The sequence below is a fragment of the Adiantum capillus-veneris genome, chromosome 24 (genome assembly GCF_014529385.1).
Source record: "Adiantum capillus-veneris isolate H3 chromosome 24, ASM1452938v2, whole genome shotgun sequence".
NCBI lineage: Eukaryota > Viridiplantae > Streptophyta > Polypodiopsida > Polypodiales > Pteridaceae > Adiantum > Adiantum capillus-veneris.
The window spans coordinates 13,403,407-13,428,701 of NC_140954.1; the positions used below are offsets into that span (position 1 = coordinate 13,403,407).

The 25,295-nt window shown below is 44.6% G+C and overlaps 1 protein-coding gene across 1 annotated transcript in view; it reads left to right on the top strand.

Moving 5' to 3' along the window:
- LOC147425974 (uncharacterized) overlaps window positions 1-13,005 on the top strand; it is a 62,728-nt gene extending 49,723 nt beyond the window's left edge. Inside the window, exons 2-4 of the mRNA XM_086499081.1 lie at window positions 11,908-12,027; window positions 12,107-12,209; window positions 12,314-13,005. Coding sequence (XP_086355207.1) covers window positions 11,908-12,027; window positions 12,107-12,209; window positions 12,314-12,562 — 472 coding nt within the window. The 3' untranslated portion in view covers window positions 12,563-13,005. The remainder of the gene's footprint in view (window positions 1-11,907; window positions 12,028-12,106; window positions 12,210-12,313) is intronic.
- The last annotated feature ends 12,290 nt before the right edge of the window (window positions 13,006-25,295 follow it).

Genomic DNA, 25,295 nt, shown 5'->3' on the forward strand with positions numbered 1-25,295 from the left:
CACGATGAAAAGACACCACCATAGGTCAAGAGACATGACTCTAGGCAAATAGTCGTGTCCTTTTGTTGTAGAGTCGTGACCCTTCGGCGTAAAGGTGCAGCCATTTGCTGAAGAGGCATGGCTATTCGCCGAACATGTGCGACTCTTGGACGAAGAGACACATCCTTTGGAGAATCGGGGTCTCGGATCTGGTGCATCTCGTATCTACAAAAGAATAATTGAAGAAGGTAATACAAAGACAAAGAATACGTCACAATCGTGACATTCCCTCCCATTTAAAATAAAACCTAGGGTAGTTGTAGCCTGTAGGAACTTCGGGAGAAAGGAAATGTATTGTTGTAGTGCTTTTGCATCTAAAGCTCTTTTTGTTAAGTACCACATCATGGCACTATTATTGACCATAATTATTTTCCCAAATTGAAAACTGATCATATTTGCAACTTGTCTCATCTTTGTCAAAAGTATCAGTATCACATCTGTAACTTGATAGTGCTTTTGTCAAAGTCATTTGTAACTTCGAGCTTTGTCCAAGAAAAGATTGAATCTTTATTTGCTTCAAGTGAAATTATTTGTAAACTGACTTGAGTTTTCTGTTGAGTGATGACCACTGGTTGAAAATCTGTAAGGTATTCCATTGGTTTATTTGGAACAGTAAAATCCTCCTGAAGGGATGTCGTAAACTGAGACAGAGTAGCATTTGGAGGTATATCCATTTGTAAAGGTTTATATGAGGAACAAGTTGTGTCCAAAGATTCAATTGCTGCGACTAAAGTCGTGCTGCAAGATTCTACATCTCATTTATCCTTTGCATCATTGAAGATAAGGACTCGAGTCTTCCAGTTTGAAGAATTATCATTCACCATTGTATTTGGTATGTGTTCAGAGACAAAGACTTTATTCTGCAAGGGCGGTGACTCCGTAAATTTTTCTGCCTGGATCATGGCCAAAGAAGGGGTCATGTGATTGTTTGTTGTCACACAAGAACCAAATTCTTCTGAAACTTCAGCTTTCTCAGCGGGTATTAAGACTTCCAATTGAGAAGGAGGAGGTTGAGGGAGTTGTTGCCTCCTAGACCTTTGAAGAATCCTCTTGGACAAGGAAAGAATTAATAAATCTTTAACTTTACCACCATCGGACAAGAAAGACTTAAATGTAGGGCATGGCTCGTGAGGGGGAACTTGTCTAGCCGCGTGGCATTCATGACCGAGTACTCGACTAGGGTCGGATATATGTGCCACTAAGTAAGCCTATCTTGATATTGCTGATGATCCTTTGGAAGCTTCATGTTGCTGCTTCTGGTGCTGACGATTCCAATAAGAAGTAGATTTCTTAGAACTGTAACTTTTCTAAGAATATTCATGCGGAGACTTTTGCTGCTCGCACGAAGGTACTTTGTGTCTAGTTGTCTCTGAGAAACCATACTTTGGGTAATAAAATTTGGGTTCCGAAACCTTTGATATGAGTGGTTCGTCCTGGTCAGCCATTGGTATAAATGCTGAAAATCAGCCTCTAATTGATGGGGTTAATGTTCCGCATGATGTAGAACCATTGCCGGTTAATGTAGATCATTGGGTGAGGCGGTCTACATGTGTAAGAAGACAACCAGAGAGGTTTCAGCCATCTTTGGATTGTGTCTTGTTGACGGATGAGGGAGAGCCTCTTACATACAAAGAGGCCCAGTCGTGTGAAGATAAAGAGTAAGTGGGAGCTTGCTATGAAATCTGAGATGCAATCATTGTATGCAAATAATACATGGGAGCTTGTGCCTTTGCCCAAAGGAAGGAAAGCTATTCCTAACAAGTGGGTTTATAAGGTCAAAAGTGTTGATGACAAACCCAAGTACAAAGCACGTCTAGTTGCTAAGGGTTATGCACAGAAGGAAGGCATTGATTTCCAGGAGATTTTTTCACATGTGGTGAAGATGTCCACTCTCCGTGTGCTGTTTGCTTTATGTGCTATCTTGGATTTGGACCTGGATCAAATGGATGTGATCACTGCTTTCTTACATGGTGACTTGGATGAGGAGCTGTATATGCACAGCCTGAGGGTTTTGTCATTCCAGGGAAAGAGCATTTGGTATGCAAATTGAAACGTAGCTTGTATGGGTTGAAACAATCCCCTAGACAGTGGTACAAGAAGTTTGATACTTTTATGCTCAACCATGGGTTCAAACGCAGTCATGCAGATCACTGTCTTTACACTAAAAAGGCTGAGGATGGAAGCCTTATTGTGTTGGTCCTTTATGTGGATGATATGCTACTTGCAGGAAAGCATAGAGCGACATTAGATGCATTGAAGAAAGAGCTGAATTCAGCCTTTTCTATGAAGGATTTGGATGCAGCTGAAAATATTTTGGGCATGCGCATTAAGCGAGATAGAAAGAAACGATTGTTGTTTCTCTCACAGGACAAGTACATCAAGAAGGTACTTGAACGTTTTCATATGGCTGATGCTAAGCCTCTTGGTGTGCCTTTACCGCCACACACAAAGCTTAGCAAGCTTGATTGCCCAAAAGATGATGCGGCCAAACAAGTCATGAAAGGGATTCCTTATGCATCCGCCTGTGGTTCTTTGATGTATGCCATGGTTGCTACACGTCCAGACATTGCTCATGCAGTGGGAGTTGTTAGTCGGTTTATGTCCAACCCTGGCAAACCACATTGGGAGGCAGTGAAATGCATCTTTAAATATTTGAAAGGTACACAGGACATATGTATATGCTATGGTGGGAGTACACTTGCGTTGCGGGGTTATTGTGATTCGGACATGGCAGGTGATCTTGACACTAGGAAATCTACCAGTGGGTATGTCTTCACACTTGTTGGAGGTGCTATTTCTTGGTGTTCAAGGTTGCAAAAGATTGTCGCACTGAGCACTACAGAGGCTGAATATATTTCAGCCACAGAGGCTTCTAAGGAAGCCATATGGCTTGGCAGGTTGGTCAGGGATTTTGGTCTTCCTGCACATGCTCTAGTGCTTGGTTGTGATAGTCAGAGTGCTGTATGCGTGGCTAAGAATGCCATGTTTCATGCTCGTACCAAACACATAGATGTGCGGTACCGCTTTATACGACAAGTCTTGGATGATGGTCTTGTCTCATTGACAAAGATCAAAACACAAGACAACCCTGCAGATGTCCTCACTAAAAGTCTTGCAAAGTCTCAACATGAGCATTGCAGACGCTTAGTGGGAGTTGCTTAAAGGTACCACATTGGGCCTTTAAGTGGGAGGTTGTTGGGGGTAAAGGCCCCCTGTGGCCCCCTTTCTCGTATAGTGTACACATACTTATACTTAAAACTCACTTACAAGTGAGTACACACATTTTTTATTAAGTGTCCGGCCACTTTGGCCGGACAACTTATAAGTGTACTTAAATAAAACAAAGAACCCTCAAAAGAAGTATGGTGGGTTTCTTACGCTTGAGCTCTCTCTCTCTCTCTCTCTTTCGATCTGTTGGGCACCCTACTTCCTGCAGTGTGTGTCCATCTCCTCCTGCTCTCACACACTCCCTGCGCTCAACAACCTATTGCCTGAGAGAGAGAGAGAGAGAGAGAGAGAGAGAGAGAGAGAGAGAGAGAGAGAGAGAGTCCAAGCTTCACTTCGGGTCTTGCTTTTACCGTTTGCCAGTCTCGCCCATTCTTCATGGCGGCTTTGCCGGTCTCGAGTGCTACACACGGCGCTCCATCACCACTTGCCTGTCGCATGGACTGCACTGGCGACCTATTGACACGCATTGACTCCAAAGTACAACACTTGGCTCAGCATGCCTTGGTTGGCCGGATGATTGGACAGTCTCCACCCCGATCTTCTATACGTGATTGGTGTCAGATTGCATTGGGCACTCTCAGGGACGGATCTCGAAGCTTACACTCCTTGGCAGAGGCATATTCATGGTACGTCTTTCAGATCCCGCCACCGCCTCAGCTCTCCTGGCTTGCTCTCCGATACTCTCTGATCGCAGGATGATATACTTGACGAGGTGGTATCCCGAGTTTTCCACTGAGGAGTTTGACAGTCGACACCTTATTCCCAGATTCCCTCTGACGCTCTCCTTCTCGGATATGCCTCTCCATTTTATTGATGAGCATCTCCTCCAGATGATTGCTGCTCATTTTGGCACGGTAGTTCCAGGATCCTGCATCTTCTCATATGGCCCACCTCGCATTCAAGTCTTGGTATTTGGGGATACTTCATTACCAGATACAGTTACTGTGGCTGTGCACGATCGAGACTACTCTCTCCGAATGGTAGTCACTGGCCGCCTAGGACAATGCTTACGCTGTCATGAGATGGGACACTTGGCGCGAGATTGCCCCACCCTGCCACGACATCGGCGGCAACAACAGCTGGCTCGTGGCAGTCATGCTCAGCCACGTGGTCAGCGTCAACAGCCGGTTCCTCCTTCTTTCCCATCTACTACTCAAGCACCGCAGCAGCCTACAGGCGCTCCTCGAGCTCCGACCCTCCATGTTCCTCCCTCCGCTTCAGCTCACACTGAGGCAGCATGGCAGACAGTGGGTTGTAATCATTCCTTCCGTCCTCGTCAGCAACCAACAACGCAGCCAGCCCCCAGTGTTACCTCTCCTGCTCCCTCTCAAGTTTCCACCACCCCCTTACCCCCTGCATCTCCTCGCCATTCTTCTTCCTCGCCACAGGATCACTTACCTCTGCTACCAGCTCCTCCTTCACCTGCAGTTCCCCCGCCCGCTCCTTCCCCTCTTCCCGAGGTACCTGTTCCCATGCAGATGGATCATTCACCGCTACTACCTCTCCCTTCTCCTCCTCTTCCTCTCGCCCTTACTCTCCCCCCTCCGCCTTCTGGTCCTCCCCCTCCCTCAGCAGCTCATACTTACGTCCCATGCAGTTTTCTCAGCTCTTGCCCTCTTTCCTGGGGCACTCATTGGGCTAAGATGTGCGGTGACTCAGAAGGGCCATTGCGGGTGCACTCTATCTTATGCATCACAAGACAGGTTGTGTTCCCTCTTTAATAGGCAGTCGCTCTCAACCTACCCATTCCTTTTTCCTTCCATTCCACGCTGCTCAGGAATGGTCCAAGGATCAGGTTCTACATTTTGTGCACGCACAGACTATGGCTCAGCTTCATTTATGGTTGTCTACTTCCGCTCTTGATGTTTTGTCTCCTCACTACCCTTCATGTATTGGTGCTATGGAGTGGAGTGATGTTTATGCTTGCTATTCATTGCCTATGGTCATTCATGTATCCTCAGATGTGGTACTTCCTATGTCTATGCGCATTTGGGGTGTCAAAGCTGCAGCATCGGTAATGCAATGTAAACAAGCTGAGGTCCGCAGTGGGTGCAATGAGACACCATATCTTAGAGAGGGCTTGCAGGTAGCGTTCCTACCGCCTGAAGCTCACCCCTTGGATGGCCTAGCTGCCTCCAAGAAGATGCGCAGTTAGTCAGATGCTATTCAAACTCTTTCATGCAGTCTATGGATTTACATGTAGTTTCTTGGAATGCTAATGGTTTACAGACTTCTCGGGTAAAAGGTTCCCGTAAGCTTTTACTTCGCAGAGATTTACACGCTCATGTAGTGGGCATTGTGGATATATTACTAGTACAGGAGCATAAGATTGCCACTCCCTTTGGCAATCTCATGCACTCGGACGCCCGCACTTTTTGGGAGCCTGCTCTGGGCCTTCATGGACAGAGTTGCGGTGTATGCATCTCAGTGGGGCCACGTTATTTGGCCTCAGTTCAGCAGCATGGCACCCTTGTCGTTGGCAGAGCAGTTTATGTTTCTATTCGGATTCGGGAATCTATCATTGGTTTTATGTCAGTCTATGCACCCACTACTCCTCGGGAGAGGGCTACTTTTTGGTCCTCTTCGGCTGCTGTTCTACCTGCTTTAGACTCTTGGGTTGTTGGAGGTGACTTCAACAACGTTGAGAGCGACTCTGATTGGCGAGCCATCACACCTCCAGTTCTATCATCCATTTCTCCCGATGAGCAGCCAGCTTGGGATCGATTTCTTCTCGCTATTCAAGGTGTTGACGATTGGCACATACCCTCTTTTGGTCACCACCCTGCTACACTCCATTACTCTTGGGGGTTTCAGAGACAACAGGGGAGATTATTAGAGCGACTTGATCGTTATTACATTGGCCCTTGGGCAGCATCTCTAGGCGGATTTACTACTATATGGAGAGGGACCAGCCTCTCAGATCATTTACCCATCTCATTGTTTATCTCCTTCACTAGATCCTCTGCACAGAGACGAGACTGCCGCATCCCTGACAATGTTCTCACCACTCCAGTATTGCAGCAGCAGATTCGTGACTTATGGTCCACGGATGCTTCTTATTGTGGACCCCCTGGAGAGTTTCTTGCTCATTGCATTACGCAGTCTAGTATTTACTGCCGTGATCAGACTGCTATTATTCATCGTCAGTTGAGAGTACGCGAGTTTGATCTTCATATCCCTCTTGGTTCTACTCAGCGCTTGCTTGAGGAGTGGCCTCAAGATGCTTATCTCGCTGCTAGACAGATAGAGCTCACAGAGGAGATTCGTCATGTCCAGGAGGCTAGGTCTGAGTTCACTCATCATGCTTCAGTATCTCATTGGATAGCTAAAGCTGATCGAATGAATAAAGACTTCTTCGCTGCGCATAAAGAGCGCCCTCCTGGCACCACCCTTCGGACTTTGTGCGATGCTCAAGGGACACTACATATGCATCTTGATGTTATACTTGATATGTCTGTAGATTATTTTGAGACATTGTTCACTGTTGATGTATGAACTACTGAGGTTTTACTTGCCCGTGAGCAAATTTGGCATCACACGCGACACCGTTGTACAGACACTATGGCAGAGATCTTGTTGGCACCCTTCACACTTGCAGAGCTCCATGCTACTATAGAGAGTCTTGATCCATCCTCCTGTCCAGGAGAGGATGGCCTCACTAGAGCTTTCTTTTTGACATATTGGGATGTATTGCATATACGACTGCTTCGCGGTTGTCAGGACATCTTTGCATCAGGATATATGCATCCGGATCTTTGTTCAGGTCTCATTCTCTTATTCCGAAGGGGGGTGACACCACTCAACTTCGACAGTGGAGACCTATTACCCTATTTCCTTCGGTCTATAAGATATTAGCGTTACTGATCAGCCATCGCTTGCGGCCGTTCTTACCAGATATTATTCATACTTCTCAGACAGTCTTTGTCATGGATCGATGCATCCTGGATAATATCTTCACTTTTTATGAGGCAGTAGAGTAGGCCATATCATCTTCTGAGCCTCTCGCTTTTTTCATCCTTGACTTCGAGAAAGCATACGATCGTGTTGAGTGGGACTTTCTCGAAGGATCTTTAGCCAGGATGGGTTTCCCTTCGAGATGGATCTCAGGCATTTCCGCTCTCTACAGGAATGCTAGCAGTGCTATTACTATTGGTGGCCGTGTCAGTCGCAGTTTTGAGCTTTCTCGATCTGTCCGTCAGGGATGTCCTCTTGCAGCATATCTGTATCTGTTTGTAGGAGAGACTATGTCTGACTTTCTTCGTGCTCAGAGTCATGCATTTCGTGGCTTGACCATGCCAGTACCTACAGCTCCAGACCTTATTGATCAGGAGTTTGCTGATGACACTATGCTCATGTTACGCTATTTGCTAGCCGCTCTTGATGCCATGCGGGAGGCCCTAGAGGTTTTTTGCATTGCCAGTGGTGCACGCATTAACTGGCATAAATCCTATGGGTTACTGGTTGGCAGTGATGACATACCTACTTGGGGGGTAGCTGATGGTTTCACATGGCTGCAGCCGGGTCAGACATGCAGATATCTGGGCTTTCAGGTTGGATTCGATGTTACCTCACAGCAGCAGTTTGCACCCGTACTACAGTCTATTCGCAGGAAGCTATGCCATTGGTCTTCACGTCATCTGTCGTTGGCTGGCCGTGCATTGGTCGCCAACCAGGTCATTTTGGCTACAGTATGGTATACGGCCTCTTGTTGGATGTTACATTCTGGTGTGATAAGTCAGCTCCGCCGACTAGTGCGGAACTTTTTATGGAGTGGCACAGATGGGACTACTGATACTCGTGCTTGTCCACGATTATTCGTCCTAGGTCAGAGGGAGGCCTTGGCTTTATTGATCCAGAGTTATAGAGCCGCGCCCTTCTTACCAAGCTTATTGTTCGGGGTCTTTTTCCCGGCCAAGAACCTTGGAAGATGCTTCTTCAAGCCGCTCTTTGCGCAGTGACTCCACGACTCGGCACTAGAGATGGTCATACTTGGCATATAGGGTATCGTTTTCTCTTTACGGATGCCCCATTGTCCATCACCACCCTCTCACCCTTCATCCGATTGCTCCTTCAGATTTGGGTTTCCATGCGACGGGCTATCATACGCTCACCTCCCTCATGTCGTGAGGAGATTGAGCGCAAGCCTCTCATTTGGAATGCTGCAGTTCTTGATTCTTCGGTTAATCCACCCCGTCAGCTTGGAGAGAGGACTCACATTGATTGGGCTGCTTGGGACACTGGCCTGTTGCCTCTATGCGGTTGTTTCATGAGACACGTATGCTGGATGCTGATTTTGTGGCAGAACATTATGACATTGGTCGCGGGGTGATAGACAGACTGCTTGAGATTGATTCCGCCGTTCCTTCACAGTGGGATGCAGTCATGCGAGGCACGGTTCAGATGCCTCCCCATTGTGGCTGGGAAGGCCTCTTTGCTCAGAGCACTCTCTTATTAGTTCGTTTAGACACCATGCTGTTCACAATTGATACTGACCAGTCTCAGGGGATTCATGCTAGATTGACATATGATGCCACCTCTCCGCACCTTGTCTTCCCCGGCGCTCGATGGGAGGCCATCAGAGTAGTTGGCTCCCGCGGGAAGCGTCGTTGTGTTGACCCCCGTTTCGCTTCCGCAGATGCTGCACTTTGGAGGCTTTGGGTCTGGGAGGGTCGTGCCCTATCTCAGCTTTATTGGGACCCAGGAGAGTGGCATTGGCCTCACTCTGACCCCACCGGTGCACCTGTATCATTCTTTGAGTACACTGTCAGGATTGGACGGTTAGCATTGATGAGACAGCGACCAGAGCAGCCCACTCGTTTGCGTTTCTGGTTACATTCAGGCCTCTCCCATGCCTATCTGCAGCAGTTTTGGTCTGCCATTTGGGATTTACATGCGGCTCGTTGTATTTCTTTTTTCATGTGGATGATTGCACATGCGGGACTTCCAGTTGGGACTTGGCTAGCTACTGTGGGTCATGATCCGTTATGTACTCGCTGTCCTTTGCGCCTACTTGAGTCAGCTGCACACTGTCTTTGGTCATGCTCAGCTTCCCATGTAGTGTGGCTTGCAGTTTGCTTTCTACTTAGCAGAGCAGGTGTTCAGCATGGATTTCTTACTTGGGGATCTGTCTCATGGTTGATGCCGATGCCCAGCCCGCATCTTTTCTACGAGGGCTCAGACAACGATCCAGCCTTTATGCTTACCTCGACTGGTTATCGACGAGGGACTTTGGCTATGCTACCACAGATTGCTTGGCAGGGGGATTCTCAGACACGTGATGAAGTTTTTTCAGTCATCACTAGTATTACACTATGGAATGTTTGGAGAGCTCGTTGTCTCCACATTCTAAGTGCGGCTCCACAGCTCCTTCAGGATACCCTCACTGCCATTTGGCTGGACATCATTCACACCCTGATTTGGCTGTGGGATTCTTCCTCAGGTACATCTCGAGCAGCCGAGGCTCGCCGATTTGCCTTCCTTCGGCGTTGGGCCCGATCCCCACTCTTCTTCACACTTACAGGTGGCCAGATTACGTGGCATTATGCCCCTCCTCGGTGGTTTCTCCTCCACTCATCACACCGACCACCATGAGATTGTTCTAGTCGAGTTGTCACTATAGTGGCTCTCCTCCTTACATTCAGCTTGTACACCCCACGTGATAGGCTATTTTGGCATCCGCTGGGGATTATATTGTACTCAGTAATATACAGCCCTGACTTTTTCCAAAAGAGAGAGAGAGAGAGAGAGAGAGAGAGAGAGAGAGAGAGAGAGAGAGAGAGAGAGAGAGAGAGAGAGAGACGAAGACGAAGAAGAGAGTTTTATCGCCTAGGAAACTATCCCAAGAGACATTAAAGATCTAGCCGACGAGGAAAGTTGAACTCAAGACCTCGTACAAAGAGAGAGAGAGAGAGAGAGAGAGAGAGAGAGAGAGAGAGAGAGAGAGAGAGAGAGAGAGAGAGAGAGAGAGAGAGAGAGAGAGAGAGAGAGAGAGAGAGAGAATCCACGTGGTAGACGGAGAGTGGTGGAGTTCACTCCTAGAAGCTTTGGCCCCAAACCTTGGCGCCCTTTTTGGTATTTCTTACTGTATTGATCAGACAAAGGTGCAACCACCAAGGAGCTCTGCCTTTGCTTCCGCACACCGGAATGCTAGAGAGGGTCCCCAAGGCTTGTATTTAAGGGCCCTTGGCCCCAAAAGTGATAGATATGAAAAGCCGAGTCCCCAAAAGCATCCGATATGAAAAGCTGATGCCCAAAGGGCTGTTCTACGATTTCTGGGCCTGTCCGTAAGCTCTGCAGTTTGTGGCGCAAAACCGGGATGTCTGTACAACTGCCACATCCTTATTTTTTAGATGTCCTCAATGTTCAATTACTTTAGGCGCTTTAAAACAAGTCCTCTTCAGTGAATTGCCAGGTTGGCACTTTGTGACACCCTCCCCTAGCCTTGTTTTGCAGGTTGTGGTTGTCGGAGGCCTGTGCAGTGGGCTCCCCTTGTTTGGCAGTGGAGTTCTATCGCAATAGCGCAGAGATCTGGTGGCTGCCCATGTTCAAGAGGAGATTTGCTCAGAGTTGTCGACTTGATCGTCATCTGGTTCACTTTTCTGCTAAACCTTCGACAAGTGTTACGACTGTTGGGAGAGACTACTTCTCATAATCTGAGTAACAACCGACATAGAGGCCACATATTTAAGGGTCCCATACTGAAAGCACATTTAAGCCATACGCTATTTACAAGTTTATTACAAATGATAATCAAAAGCATCCAATAATTACATTTGTCCCCAAAAAGCATCAGAAGTTGATTGCCCAGTCCATGGATAGGATGACATGGCCGATGAAGTGGCATGGCATATGGACATGCTGATGTGGCTGATTTTTAGCTCTTTTGGGCACCAGATTTTTAAAGAGATGGCTTTTGGTGCTTTATATGTATCGATTATTGATGTGCTTTTGAGCACTTTGCAAAAATAACATGTGATTTCTAACTTGCTTTTGGGGCCAAGTGCCTATAAAAGAGAGGCTAGGATACCATCAGATCCTAGATTTGCGCAAATGATTGTATTAGATTGGGTGAATAATTGTTACCACAACAATTTTTTAACAACATGAAGGAAAAGTGCCACAGACGCCTACTTGAGGGGCTAGTGCTTGTGAAGTGGAACTCCGGCACTCTGTGGCTCGTCTGTAGTGTATTTTCAAGTTCAATTTGATGTTTTTACATTCAGTTCAGTATTGTTGCAATGTTTTTACTGCTTATGTATGTGGGTGGTTTGTGGGTTGGTGAGTGGTTTGCATCACCCATCTTTTGTAACTGAGTGCCACCGGTGGTTTTTCCCCTATGGTTCGTGGTTATTGATGTATTTTCAGGGGTTTTTTCACTGCCAATTTCGGTTTATCTTGTGATGCCTACAAACTTTGTAAGCTGTTTATGTGATACACAAGGGTCTAAGACCTTGCTTTCTGGCAACCACAAAGCGCGAGAGAGAGAAATGAAATGAGATGAAATGATATATTCATGTCTACAAAAGGCCAAAATGGCATATGAGACCAATCCGTTACAAACTGGTGAATCTGAGAGAGAGAGAGAGAGAGAGAGAGAGAGAGAGAGAGAGAGAGAGAGAGAGAGAGAGAGATCTATTTCAGGAATCCGCCTCTCGCACCTTATACACCTCCAACAGATCCAGGCCAGATTGTCTTGCCAGAAGATCCATTTGTGAAGGAAGTTTACAAACGACATCCTGAGCTCTTATATGAAGCTTATGAGTATGTCTTTCTCAAGCGTGTTCAACCAAAAGCTGTATGATTTTTGAATAGTGTAAACTCATCCAGGCACCTTGAACAGCCCAAGCACTTTTGAGAAGTACCCAGCCAGAAAATTGGCACACCGTATCATGGAGCTTATTGACATGGGGATCCCGAAGGAGAGGGCTACTGAAATTGCTGATGTATGACTTTACAATAGTCGAAAGATATGGAGGAGTGGTTTGTCATTTCTGAGATATCCTCTTCAACATTTTATGAGTTGTCTGACCCTATCCTTGTAATGCAGGGAGAGTTTTGGAATGTGAGGCGTGAGCAGAACTTGGAGTATGATGCTGCAAGGGCTGAGGCCATTGCTGAGGGGAAAAAAGCTCCACCGCCGAGGAAAATGATCAGGCGCATTCAGGAGCGAGAAGCCTTCCACTTGAAGGAAGGTTTACGAAAGCAGAAATTGCAAAGGGAGGCTATGGAGGCTGCTAGAATTCTGGCTGCACAAAGGGTAGAGGAAGACTATGAGGATACCGACGATGATGATTGATTGTGTAGATTTTTGGGGCCTACGTTGTGCTCAACTTTCATTTGCAAGCTTCATCAAACGTCGTGTATGAGCAAGTGGTATTTAATTGTTTCTCTAGTGAGAGTTGAAGAGATAAAATGGGTTACCTACAACAGGTAACCCAGTCAGATTTGTCAAAGCTACGGAGAAAATTGTGAATGCTAAAATGTCCCAAGCTGCTCCTGTCTCAGTGACATTTTTGAGTGCCTTTGTCTACAAGGTATTTCGAGACTATCCTCTTGTGTTTACTTGCTTGGGGATTCTCTTGGCTTGCCTCTTGCTTTGATCTTTAGAGAGGGATACTTGAGTTGGGAAATTTGCTCACGAGGTGGCAATTGGACTACAATTGCAAAGGGTGGCAAAAATGTTGACCCGCTTTGTTGATGGCTCTCTCTTTCTTGAATGTTGCGTTTGATTTCAAGAGTTGGGATCCGCTTTGCATGAGAAAACTGTTTGTAGATAGACGCCTTCGAAGCAATTAAACTAGCTCTCTAATCTCATCTTTCTTCATCTTGCTTGGAGTGCCCTTAGCTTTTTTAGTGGTTGGTGTGTTCTTTTTATTTAATATGCCATTGAATTCTATGAACAAATTTCAAGCCAAGGCTGGGCACTCATAATTTTGATCTTGGTAGCATCCTTGTTCTATAAGCTATACTCCAAGACTTTCCATCCCATGTGTTTACTTGATCCTATGTGCTGGGATTCTCTAGCCATATTGGATCATCGATTCTATTTGAGTTCGCTAAATAGATAGAAACTAGCTTGTCCTTTGCTTTGATCTCAAAGAGATAGATATTTTAGTTCGCAAAATTTGCCAAAGACGTTGCAATTGAATTGCAACTACAAAGGGTATTTATGGATCCATCGTGAAATGGGAAATGCTACTAATTTTTGGGAGGTTCTGATATGATCTAACTTCTGAACTATTTCAATGGGTTGGTCTTTGCTAGAATGTGTATCATGTGCACTATGGTGAGGCAATGGACGATTGGGGCTTTGTGAGATTGTTGCAATTGAGGAAATGCTTCACCAATGGTGGTTGTATTTTTGGTGTTGTGGAATATAAGTGAGCTTTTGGATTCAACCTAGAACTAAAACTAGCTCTTCTCTTTTGTAGGTCCCTCGGGGCCACAAAGCAAACATGCCCATGTACTAGACAAAAGTCAAATGTATACATAGGCATTAGTAACTCCAACGAACTTGGCATATTCTCCTTTTAATATAATCATTTGATTGGGAGGTTACCTTAGATTAGACAATTGGCCTTAGACTAGAATTTTGTAGTAGACTCCATGTGCGAAATGACATTATATTGGAATCTCCAACTCTAGTGTCAAGCACCTTACCTTGACCTTACTCCATTCTCAAGCTCCACTTGTATCCTTTGTGTTGTACGAAATTCCCTCATTGATTTGTAAGTGTATGCCTTGAGCTTCTTGCTCTCGTTTATCTCAAGTATTGCATGTTTCTTTGTTAGATTTTATAACGGATTTCACCTCATTGAAAGGAGTTTTGACAATTTTCCCTTCATTTGCTGAGTGGATATCTACTTTTACTTTGGTACTCCACATGTATTACTATGGTCATTCTCATATGGCTAGAAGCGTCATTGATTGAATGCTCCTTTATGGACATCTTTGCCACATCAATTTTACCTTAGGTAATCTAACTCAAACTTGGATATCTGACTGTGATACAAGTGTGGCACTCATGATATAATGAGGTTGACAAAAAAATGGGGATAAGCTTCTACTGCAATGCATGGGGAAAGTACAAAGAGCTAGTGTCTTCAAGGACATTCTGAGACCTAGTGCCTTTAGGGACTTTCTAAGAGAAGTATTAAACTACATCATGGATGAACTATGTCGTATAAAGGATCTAGTTTGTGCAAGCCCTACAAATGGGGTAGATTATTCATCTTTGAACTATCTTGAGTGGGATACAAAATGATTACTTGGAAAGTATCCTAGGGTAAGCTATGCTTAAGTGTACAACCATATGTTTAAGCATAAATTACACAAGAAGAAGAAAACAAGAAGAATTTGAGAGAGAGAGAGAGAGAGAGAGAGAGAGAGAGAGAGAGAGAGAGAGAGAGAAGGCTCTACACACAAAGTCCTCCCCTCGAGGGGCATAAGAGTCTCCAAATACAAATGACCAAAAACATATAAGATTTCTAAGGTGCTTTCTTTTCCATTAGAAAACAAACATGTGTGAGCTCTACACTACTTAAATATAGAGAAGGTTTTCCACCTAGCTTTCAACCAAAATTTTAAAGCAAAATTGCAAGGTAATTTGAAATAAGACACATTTGTTTGCTATGTAGATGGTTCAAACCCTCAAGGAAGCAATGTCTCTGTTTTGGCACAATGTTTGGAGCTTGCTTTTTCTACAAGTGGTTTTGAATTTTATGTTATAATCTTGAGTAATAAAATCAAAGAATCAATATATTGATCTCCAAGCACAAGAAAACAATTTGACACAGGGGAGTTGTGCAACCTCTTCAAGGTGCATGCTTGGAGAATTGTGGTACTATGGGCTGCACAACGCCATAAGGGCATGCGTTTTTTCTTAAAGGATTATGAATCCCACATTTCTCATAAATGTTGATATTTATTTGATTTGAAAAACTAGCATTCATACTTTGTAATCTTTTAATACAAGAGTTTAGGTAATGGTGCCCAAAAATATTGATGGCCGATTGTAACATTTAATGGCCTAATAACTTTTGTGTAGCGGAAATCAGCATGAACATAGTGGGCATTTCATTAGAATAGCTTCCTAATGAGAATTACAAGAGTGCTTGGGTGGAGAGAGCAACAAAAAGCATAACACCTAATTAGATAGCATCGACAATACTTTCAAAAGAGAGAGAAATTAAGCTATTGACAACAGTTGAGGACCGGATTTGCATGGAGCCGGTCCCCCCTCCAAAAGGCTTTGTATTATAGTTTCTCCCATCAAGAGAGACATTGTACAATACAATTCTTTGTGTTCCTTCAAGACTAGCTAGTGCAATGAAGATGGAAGCTTCATACACTAAGCAAAACACTAAATCAAACACAACTTGAATTATCCCCGTTCTCAGACCCAAGACCTCACACACCTTCGAAGATGGTGAGAGCTAGCAGGGTATGAGAGTAGATTGAGAGGAAGAAGGAGTATCTTACGAGAAAGATGTACATCTCCTCACATTATCACTCATATTAGCATAGCTTAGCTTAGTAATTAGCTTGGTAGAGAAGATGAGCATGCATTGAAGCTTGGCTCTTGGTTGGATTTGCATCCACATGCCAAGAGAGTGTTGATGTAGGCTTCTATCTCACAAGCTTGGAGTAGGTGATGAGCTCTCCATTAAAGCTTGGGAGGAGATAGAGTATTCTTCCTTCACACATGGTCAAGTGTGAGTGTGTGTGTGTCAATGCCAAGCAAAAATCAGCCCTCCCTCTCTCTTGGGCGAGCCCTAGCTGCTAATTAGGTCTGGCTTTTGCCTCATTGGACCTCCCCAGGTCAAACCAATAGGAATTAAGCAGCATAAGTGATAGCCTTCTGACATGGGTCCCCCTTTCCCCTTTTGTGAGAGCTTTAGGTAATTAAATAATTAAACAAAACTCTCATTGGACCCCTTTGTCTCCTGGCCAATAGAAATCAGGCAAGCCATGAGGCTTCTGAATGCTCATTGGACCCTTTGGGAGACTGCCCAATAGTCTTCTAGGAGACTTAATTCTCATTGGTTTCTTTTATTAAATGTTTTTAAATTAATTAAACTACATTTACTCTAGCTTAATTCTCATTGGTCCACTTCAAGGGTCTTCCAATAGGAATTGGGCACACCTTGTGGGCATCTGGCCTAGGGAGCTGACATGTGTCCCTCATTCCCTTTGTGTAAAGGGAGCCTGTGTGTGTGTGTGTGTGTGGCTTTCTCTCTCATCCCCTACCTTTGGGGCTCGCCCCCTCCCATGTAGGGATGTGAAAAGACTTTTAGGGCACACACTAAGCATCCAATTTTCCCTAGGGTTGACCTTTGGACACAACCTTTGAATTTTGGAACCTTAGCATTTTGGAAGTCTTAATGGGCTGAACCTTAGGGTCTTTTTGGCCCATTGTTTCACATGGCTCTTTTGCAGATGGCCCCCCCTTTGGATCCCTATTTTCCCTCCTTTGGATCCCTACTGTGGCCAGTCTGCTAGCTTAACCAATATTCTAGCTTTTTCTCCCTTGGCACTTCCCCACATTAAATGATCAGTTTAATATGAGAAAATCATTTAGGAGAATTAGATATTGATTATTATGACATTACCTCTCTCTTGAAATCATAGTCGTCCTCGACTATGGTGTAGAGAAGATAAAGCATATGCATGAGTCCTTTTCTTAGCGGGTAGAGGATCCCTATGTTACCCTATGACATCATTCCATAATGGATGACTAGTCCATTTGGCGCTTGAGAGCCTGAGGTTGCCGCAAGCATGTCTGCACATTAGTCCTATCAATCTTCCATAGTAGAGTGACAAGCTCTACTTGGTGTTTGGGAGACGTTGTCTCCGCAAACTTGATCTAAGCATGCATACTACTTCATTTTTGTGCACAGAAAAAGAGAAAGAGAGTCTTATAAGACAAAAATTTTGTTCATTTTTAACATTTTGTACATTTGCTTACTCTTGGGAAGCATTGTAAGCATTGACAAGGTTTAGGTTATCCTTTAATTGTATGCCTTGCATCCATCTAGCATCTTCAAAAGGATAATTCTTAAACTTAATAAGATATCGTCGGATAGTCTTACCGCCTCTTAATACCTTGTCTTCATGTCGGAGAATGGACTCGGGCTGCAGCACCTCCTCGTGGTCCTCGATCTCCGGTGGGTCTTCAATAGTTGGTTCTTGAGGTGGCTCTCCTTTGTAAGGCTTTAATAGGCTCACATGAAAAGCATTGTGTATGAGCCAATGATAAGTTGATAGGCCATCTCATTGATTGGCCTAAGAATCTGGAAGGGACCATAATACCTTTTTGCTAGTTTAGCATAATACTTTTGGTGGCCCGTAGGATTCTTGCCCGTTGTGTGCCTTAATCGAGCCTTGGGAAACTTTAACAAGACCCAATCGTTTTCTTTAAAGGCTTGGGCTCTTCTGTGCTTGTCAGCAGCAGCCTTTTGCCTTTGCTATGAGATAGAGATAGCATCCTTAATCTTTTGGAAAGATTCTTGTAGGTCTCGGCTATACTCATCTGCAGCGAAGATCTTCCCATGTACCTTAAGTAGCAAGGGACTTTTTGATCTTCCCTCAATTACCTCGAAAGGTGCTTTTCCTGTGGAAGTATGTACAGTGTTATTGTAAGCATACTCTACTGAAGGTAAGTACTTCTCCCATTGGGATCTTTGATCTACTTCCGTTACATAGGCTTTCAGTAGATCAAGAATGGTTAGGTTAGCTATTTCACTTTGGCCATCAGTTTGTGGATGATAGGCCGAAGAGAAGTTTAGCCTTGTTCCTAAATTCTCAAAGAGACCCTTCCAGAAATTACTGGTCATTCTAGGATCTCTATCCGACACTATGGACATTGGCAAGCCATGGTACTTGAAAATTTGTGAAATGAAGAGGGTTGCCATTTGATGGGCTTTGATAGTCTTTTTGACAGGTATAAAATGAGCTTGTTTACTGAACCTGTCTACTATCGTCCATATTCCCGTATTCCCATGGATAGACTTAGGCAATCCAAAGATAAAATCCATGGATATGCTCTCCCAAGGTGAATTAGGGATTGGCAAGGGTTGAAGCAATCCAAGTTGCTTCCCTCTATCAAATTTTGTCTTTTGACATACCACACATTTGGAAACATACTCGTGTATGTTCACTTTCATGGTAGGCCAATAGAAATATGTTTCAATTCCCTTTAGGGTAGACTGAATCCCTCTATGCCCCGCATATGGGGGAGCATGAGATTCATACATTACTTTCTCACGTAGTGAGTTAGTAACGCATAGTCTATTGCCATAGAGAAGATAACCATCTTGTAAAGTAAATGGTTCTTCTTTCTTCCCTAATGCAAGGGCTGAAATCACATCTCTAAAATCGGGATCAATAGCATACTCATCTATCATTGAAGATAGATCATTGTGAGTTGCTATGGAAACCGCATTCACTCTCGGTCGTCTTGAGAGTGCATCGGCTACTTGATTATGCTTGCCAGCAATGTGAGCAATATGAAAATGAAATTGCGAAAGGAAATTTGCCCACCTCATTTGTTTGTCGGAAAGCTTGGTCTGCGTCATGAAGTACTTAAGACTTTGGTGATCCGTTCGCAGAATGAAAGGAGTCCCCAATAAATAGTGCTTCCATGAGTCTAAGGCATGTAGAACTGCAAGGAGTTCTTTTTCGTATATGCCTAGAGCTTGCTCAACAGGGTCGAGCCTTCGACTCTCATAGCCTATGGCGTGCCCTTCTTGGAGCAGAACAGCCCCAAGGCAATCACCACAAGCATCACATTGGACCTCAAATGGTTTTGAGAGATTCGGTAGTGTAAGCACAGGTTGAGAGATAAGCTTTTCTTTAAGCTTTTCGAAAGCATTGTTCTCCTTAGCAGACCACATATACTTAACATTTTTCTTTGTTAGGTCATGTAATGGTCCCGCAATTCGTGAGAACTTTTCTATGAAGCGTCTATAGTATGCACACATACCTATAAAGCTTCTTAGTTCATGAAGATTCCTTGGTTTAGTCCATCCTTTTATTACCTCTAACTTGGATGGATCCATTTGGATTCCATCTTGAGAGATAATGTGACCTAAATATTGAATCTCTTGCAAGAAAAATTCACTTTTCTTTCGATTAACATAAAGTTTATTCTCTCTTAAAACTTGAAATATTACCTGGAGGTGTTGCTTGTGTTCCTCCAATGAATTAGAGTAGATGATAATATCATCAAAGAACACTCCAGTGAAGGTTCGATGAGGCCTGAACAGCTTCTCCATCAAGCGGTTGAATGTGGCTGGTGCATTAGTCAAGCCAAAAGGCATGACAATGTATTCGTAAAGACCAAATGTAGTACGAAATGCGGTCTTTACAATGTCTTGATCAACTATCCTTATTTGATGATAGCCACTTTTTAGGTCAATCCTACTGAAGTAGGTCGATCCTTGTAGCTTATCAAATAGGTCTTCTACCCGTGGAACGGGAAACCTATTCTTGATAGTGATCCTATTTAGTGCTCTATAGTCGACACACATACGATATGTGCCGTCTTTCTTTTGCACTAATAGCACAGGTGAGCAAAATGGAGATGAGCTAGCCTAACCATGCCCTTCTCAACTAACTCATGCACTTGCCGCATAATCTCCTCTTGTTGAGCTTGAGAAACTCTATAAGGAGGTTTGTTAGGCGGTGAACTTCCTGGAAGAAGTTCAATTGCATGGTCATCATTACCTCGTTTAGGAGGTAGCTCACAAGGGATGTCGTCAATAAAAACATCTTGAAACCCCTTGAGAAAATTGGATAACTCTAATTCCTTTTGGTTGCTTTTATTTTCTTTTGCTAAAGCATTAGGTTCATTTTGAGAATCTTTAACAAAAATCATGTACACGGAAATAGAGCTCTTTATTGACTTGTTGAAAGCTGGTGTATGTACAATGGGGATGGTGTTACCCATCTCCTTAGCATCTATATACATGTCCTTTTCCCTGAACTTAAAGGAGATTCTCCTTTCAGGAAATTTAACATCGGCAGCCAGGCGGTCAAACCATGGTGCCCCTAGGATTACATCCTCATGCTTGAGAGGAGAGATAAAGAAGTCCTCTTTGTCCACATAGCCTTGGACATGAAGCCTCAATTTCCCGATTAAGGGAGTGACTGAAGCTTCTTGCCCCTTGAAGGCACTGTCTGCGGGTAGGATATCTCCCATCTCGTAGGATTGTATGCCTAGCTTGGTGGCTAACTCCATAGATATGAAATTGTGAGTAGAACCAGGGTCAAAGAGAATAAAAGCATCATGTTCTCTTACCTTTCCCCAAGCATGGCATAGAGGAGATCCTTTGTGGTGAGTTTGGTGAATCTCCTCCTCTTGGATTTCAACCAAAGAAGCTCTAGGAGGATCTTGGCGGTTGTTCTTTTGGGGACAAGCGCGGTACGCATGCCCTTGTTCGCCGCACTTGAAACACCGGTTATCCTTACGATAACGCTCAAGCTCTTCAGAGAGAGTTTATTCTTTCCTTTGTAAACTCCCTTCTCTTTAGCTTTGTTGGAATTGCCCTTAGGAGACTTTTGGACATTGTCCTTCCCCTTAGGCTCATTGGAACCCTTGTTTTCCGGGGGCTTATTATTTCTTTTACCCCCCGTTTGGAAATTGATTCGCGAGGCCACCATAGTATGGTGTATTACCGCCGATATGGTACGTGGCCTTTGGGAGTTGACATACTCTGCCATTTCTTCGGTTAAGCCCGCACAAAATTGTTGCTTTTGCTCTCCAAAATCCAACTTTTTGAAGACAGTGGCTTTGAGTTGTAGGTCCCAAAACTTGTCTACATATTTGTGGATGGATTCATTGGGAGAGAGCTTTAAGCTTCGCCATTCGGTGAGTACTTTGTCTTTGGCATCGGTGGCCAAAAACTGCTTCATAATGGAAGCTCTTAAAGCCTTCCATGTTCGTGGAGCTTCACCGTTGGCTCGTAGGCTAGACCACCATTGTTTGGCGGACTTTTGAAAGTGCATAGCTACATGGCGTAGCTTAGAGGACTCCGTGAAGCCCTCATCTCCAAACGCCGCATCGAATTGCTGGATAAAGGCCAAAACTTTGTCTGTAGCACCGAAGGTGCCATCATAGGTAAGGAAAGAGATGCTCTTCCCTCCCTCTTTGAATTTCTTCAGCTTGGACGACCTCTTCCATGCGGCATAGGATTTCCTATGGCCTCTTCTTTTTGATGGTTCAAAAGTTGCACCATCACTTTCTTCAGAAGGTGAAGAATTTGAAGAAGGTGGAGAAGAGGGTGACCTCTTTCTCGCCTTTTTCTTGTCTTGATCTTTGTTGTCTTCACCATAGCTTTCATAACAGGAAGAGGATGAAGAAGATGGAGAAGAGGGTGTCCTCTTTCTCGCCTTTTTCTTCTCTTGTTTTTTATCATCCCTCTTTGAATTATGGCGTGGAGAAGAGTGTGATGGTCTTCTCCGCTTTGGTGGTGATGGAGAGCGTTTAGCCCGCCGTCTTCGTGGAGCCATCTCCGCCGAGGTGGCGGGAGACTCGCTTCTTTCTCGTTCCTTCGATGGAGGCTCTTGAGTTCTCCTTTGGAAGGAGATACATCATCAAGAAGTAAATTCTTGAGCCCTTCATATGGATTCTCTTCTTCTTCCCAAATCGGAGAGAGACCTCTTTTGGTAGTCTCACAAGGAGGCTTCCTAGGTGTTCTCTCGTCATGGTGATGAGCTTGGAGAATCCCGTGAGCACGGAGCTGCCGTTGCACTTCACTTTGGAGAGATGGATTGCCCATGGCTTGTTGAAGCCTAGAAACAAGATAGTTAACAAGCATTGAAGCATCATTAGTAGCTTGCTCATGAGCAAAATCAAAGTTATCAACATTAATTTCACTCTCTTTACTATTGTCAGCCATTCTAACAACTTTTAGGTGTAAACTTTTTAGGTGTACTTTGGCACTTCAAGCCCTAGTTGCTACTCCTCTTTACCCCTTTAGAAAAAGCACTCAAGCTACTGTACCCGCGACTCGAATACCATTAATTGCAAGGAATAGAAGAGAGGGTCTTTCGACACCAAGACAACACCGGCTCCTGTCAAGCTTCTAATAGCTCAATAGTGGTTAAGCCGTAGGCAAGCCCCGTAGGACTCCACTATTAAGACCATAGCTCTCGACGGTGATGCCCCGTTAACTGCACAAAGGCAGGCGCACTGCAAGGCTGAAAAATCCCTATTCTACTTACTCACAGGCAATTAATAATACCAACCATTTGTAGCTAGCTTGAGGACCTCCCTTCTTGAGCAAGAAAAGAGAAACCTTGTGCTCTGATACCAATGTAACATTTAATGGCCTAATAACTTTTGTGTAGCGGAAATCAGCATGAACATAGTGGGCATTTCATTAGAATAGCTTCCTAATGAGAATTACAAGAGTGCTTGGGTGGAGAGAGCAACAAAAAGCATAACACCTAATTAGATAGCATCGACAATACTTTCAAAAGAGAGAGAAATTAAGCTATTGACAACAGTTGAGGACCGGATTTGCATGGAGCCGGTCCCCCCTCCAAAAGGCTTTGTATTATAGTTTCTCCCATCAAGAGAGACATTGTACAATACAATTCTTTGTGTTCCTTCAAGACTAGCTAGTGCAATGAAGATGGAAGCTTCATACACTAAGCAAAACACTAAATCAAACACAACTTGAATTATCCCCGTTCTCAGACCCAAGACCTCACACACCTTCGAAGATGGTGAGAGCTAGCAGGGTATGAGAGTAGATTGAGAGGAAGAAGGAGTATCTTACGAGAAAGATGTACATCTCCTCACATTATCACTCATATTAGCATAGCTTAGCTTAGTAATTAGCTTGGTAGAGAAGATGAGCATGCATTGAAGCTTGGCTCTTGGTTGGATTTGCATCCACATGCCAAGAGAGTGTTGATGTAGGCTTCTATCTCACAAGCTTGGAGTAGGTGATGAGCTCTCCATTAAAGCTTGGGAGGAGATAGAGTATTCTTCCTTCACACATGGTCAAGTGTGAGTGTGTGTGTGTCAATGCCAAGCAAAAATCAGCCCTCCCTCTCTCTTGGGCGAGCCCTAGCTGCTAATTAGGTCTGGCTTTTGCCTCATTGGACCTCCCCAGGTCAAACCAATAGGAATTAATCAGCATAAGTGATAGCCTTCTGACATGTGTCCCCCTTTCCCCTTTTGTGAGAGCTTTAGGTAATTAAATAATTAAACAAAACTCTCATTGGACCCCTTTGTCTCCTGGCCAATAGAAATCAGGCAAGCCATGAGGCTTCTGAATGCTCATTGGACCCTTTGGGAGACTGCCCAATAGTCTTCTAGGAGACTTAATTCTCATTGGTTTCTTTTATTAAATGTTTTTAAATTAATTAAACTACATTTACTCTAGCTTAATTCTCATTGGTCCACTTCAAGGGTCTTCCAATAGGAATTGGGCACACCTTGTGGGCATCTGGCCTAGGGAGCTGACATGTGTCCCTCATTCCCTTTGTGTAAAGGGAGCCTGTGTGTGTGTGTGTGTGTGGCTTTCTCTCTCATCCCCTACCTTTGGGGCTCGCCCCCTCCCATGTAGGGATGTGAAAAGACTTTTAGGGCACACACTAAGCATCCAATTTTCCCTAGGGTTGACCTTTGGACACAACCTTTGAATTTTGGAACCTTAGCATTTTGGAAGTCGTAATGGGCCGAACCTTAGGGTCTTTTTGGCCCATTGTTTCACATGGCTCTTTTGCAGATGGCCCCCCCTTTGGATCCCTATTTTCCCTCCTTTGGATCCCTACTGTGGCCAGTCTGCTAGCTTAACCAATATTCTAGCTTTTTCTCCCTTGGCACTTCCCCACATTAAATGATCAGTTTAATATGAGAAAATCATTTAGGAGAATTAGATATTGATTATTATGACACCGATTTTCGATGGTCACTTGGGCCTATCCTCTCTCCCGCCATCGCGCGCTCTCTGCATCGTCCACAGCCGCATATGCATGCACTCTCTCTCCCTAATTCTTATCCTCACCATCACCCTCATACTCCCTCCCACGCTCTCTGTGTCACCCACAACAGCCCCTTTTTTGCTCTTTCTCTCTTCCTAGCCCATGCTGGCGCAGCAGAGTAACCGGAACCTCTCTCTCTCTCTCTCTCTCTCTCTCTCTCTCTCTCTCTCTCTCTCTCTCTCTCTCTCTCTCTCTCTCTCTCTCTCTCTCTCTCTCACACACACACACACACCCACACCCATCCCTCACCCACTCACTCCCCGGCGCACGCTGGCCCGTCTTTCGCTTCCTCTCTCTCCATCACGCTCGTCGTGAGCAGGCCCCGTGGGTGCATTGGTAAAACACACACACACACACACACACACACACACACACACACACACACACACACACACACACACACACCCCTCGCATACTCTCCCTCTCTCACTCACGCCTCTGTGTCGCCGTTCTCTGCAGTAAGAAACATTATATATATATATATATATATAAATATATATAACACTCCCTCGTTCCCACACACACACTCTCCCGCCTAGACACACGCACACACACGACACACACTCATATATATACACATACATCCACGCACACTCACATACATACACACGCACGCATAAACGCACACACCAACAAAATACAAAAAAAAGAAATTGAATAACATCGACATTGACAAAAGAAAGAAGAAGACCAAATCTTGCGACATTGATACCAAAACAAGCAAAGGCGCCGAAGGCATGCCCCGGCTGACCCCGAAAGTGACGAATGTGCTACACCGACGCACCAGTGAGGCTGCCATTCACCGGCATCGCGTCCACGACGCCCTCTTCAGTAAAAACCGTAGGTTGTCATCATTTTTTTTCCAGTTTCAACCAAACCTTGTAAAAATCCCAAATTTGTAAATTCTCATCTCTCTAGGTGATGGTCACAAAGGCCCACCTAGAGGTTTTTCTTATAATATTTCTCAAGACAAAGCAAGGGTCAACCACCCAGGGCCCATCGCCTTGCTTTGTCTCCCCTGGTTAGATTAC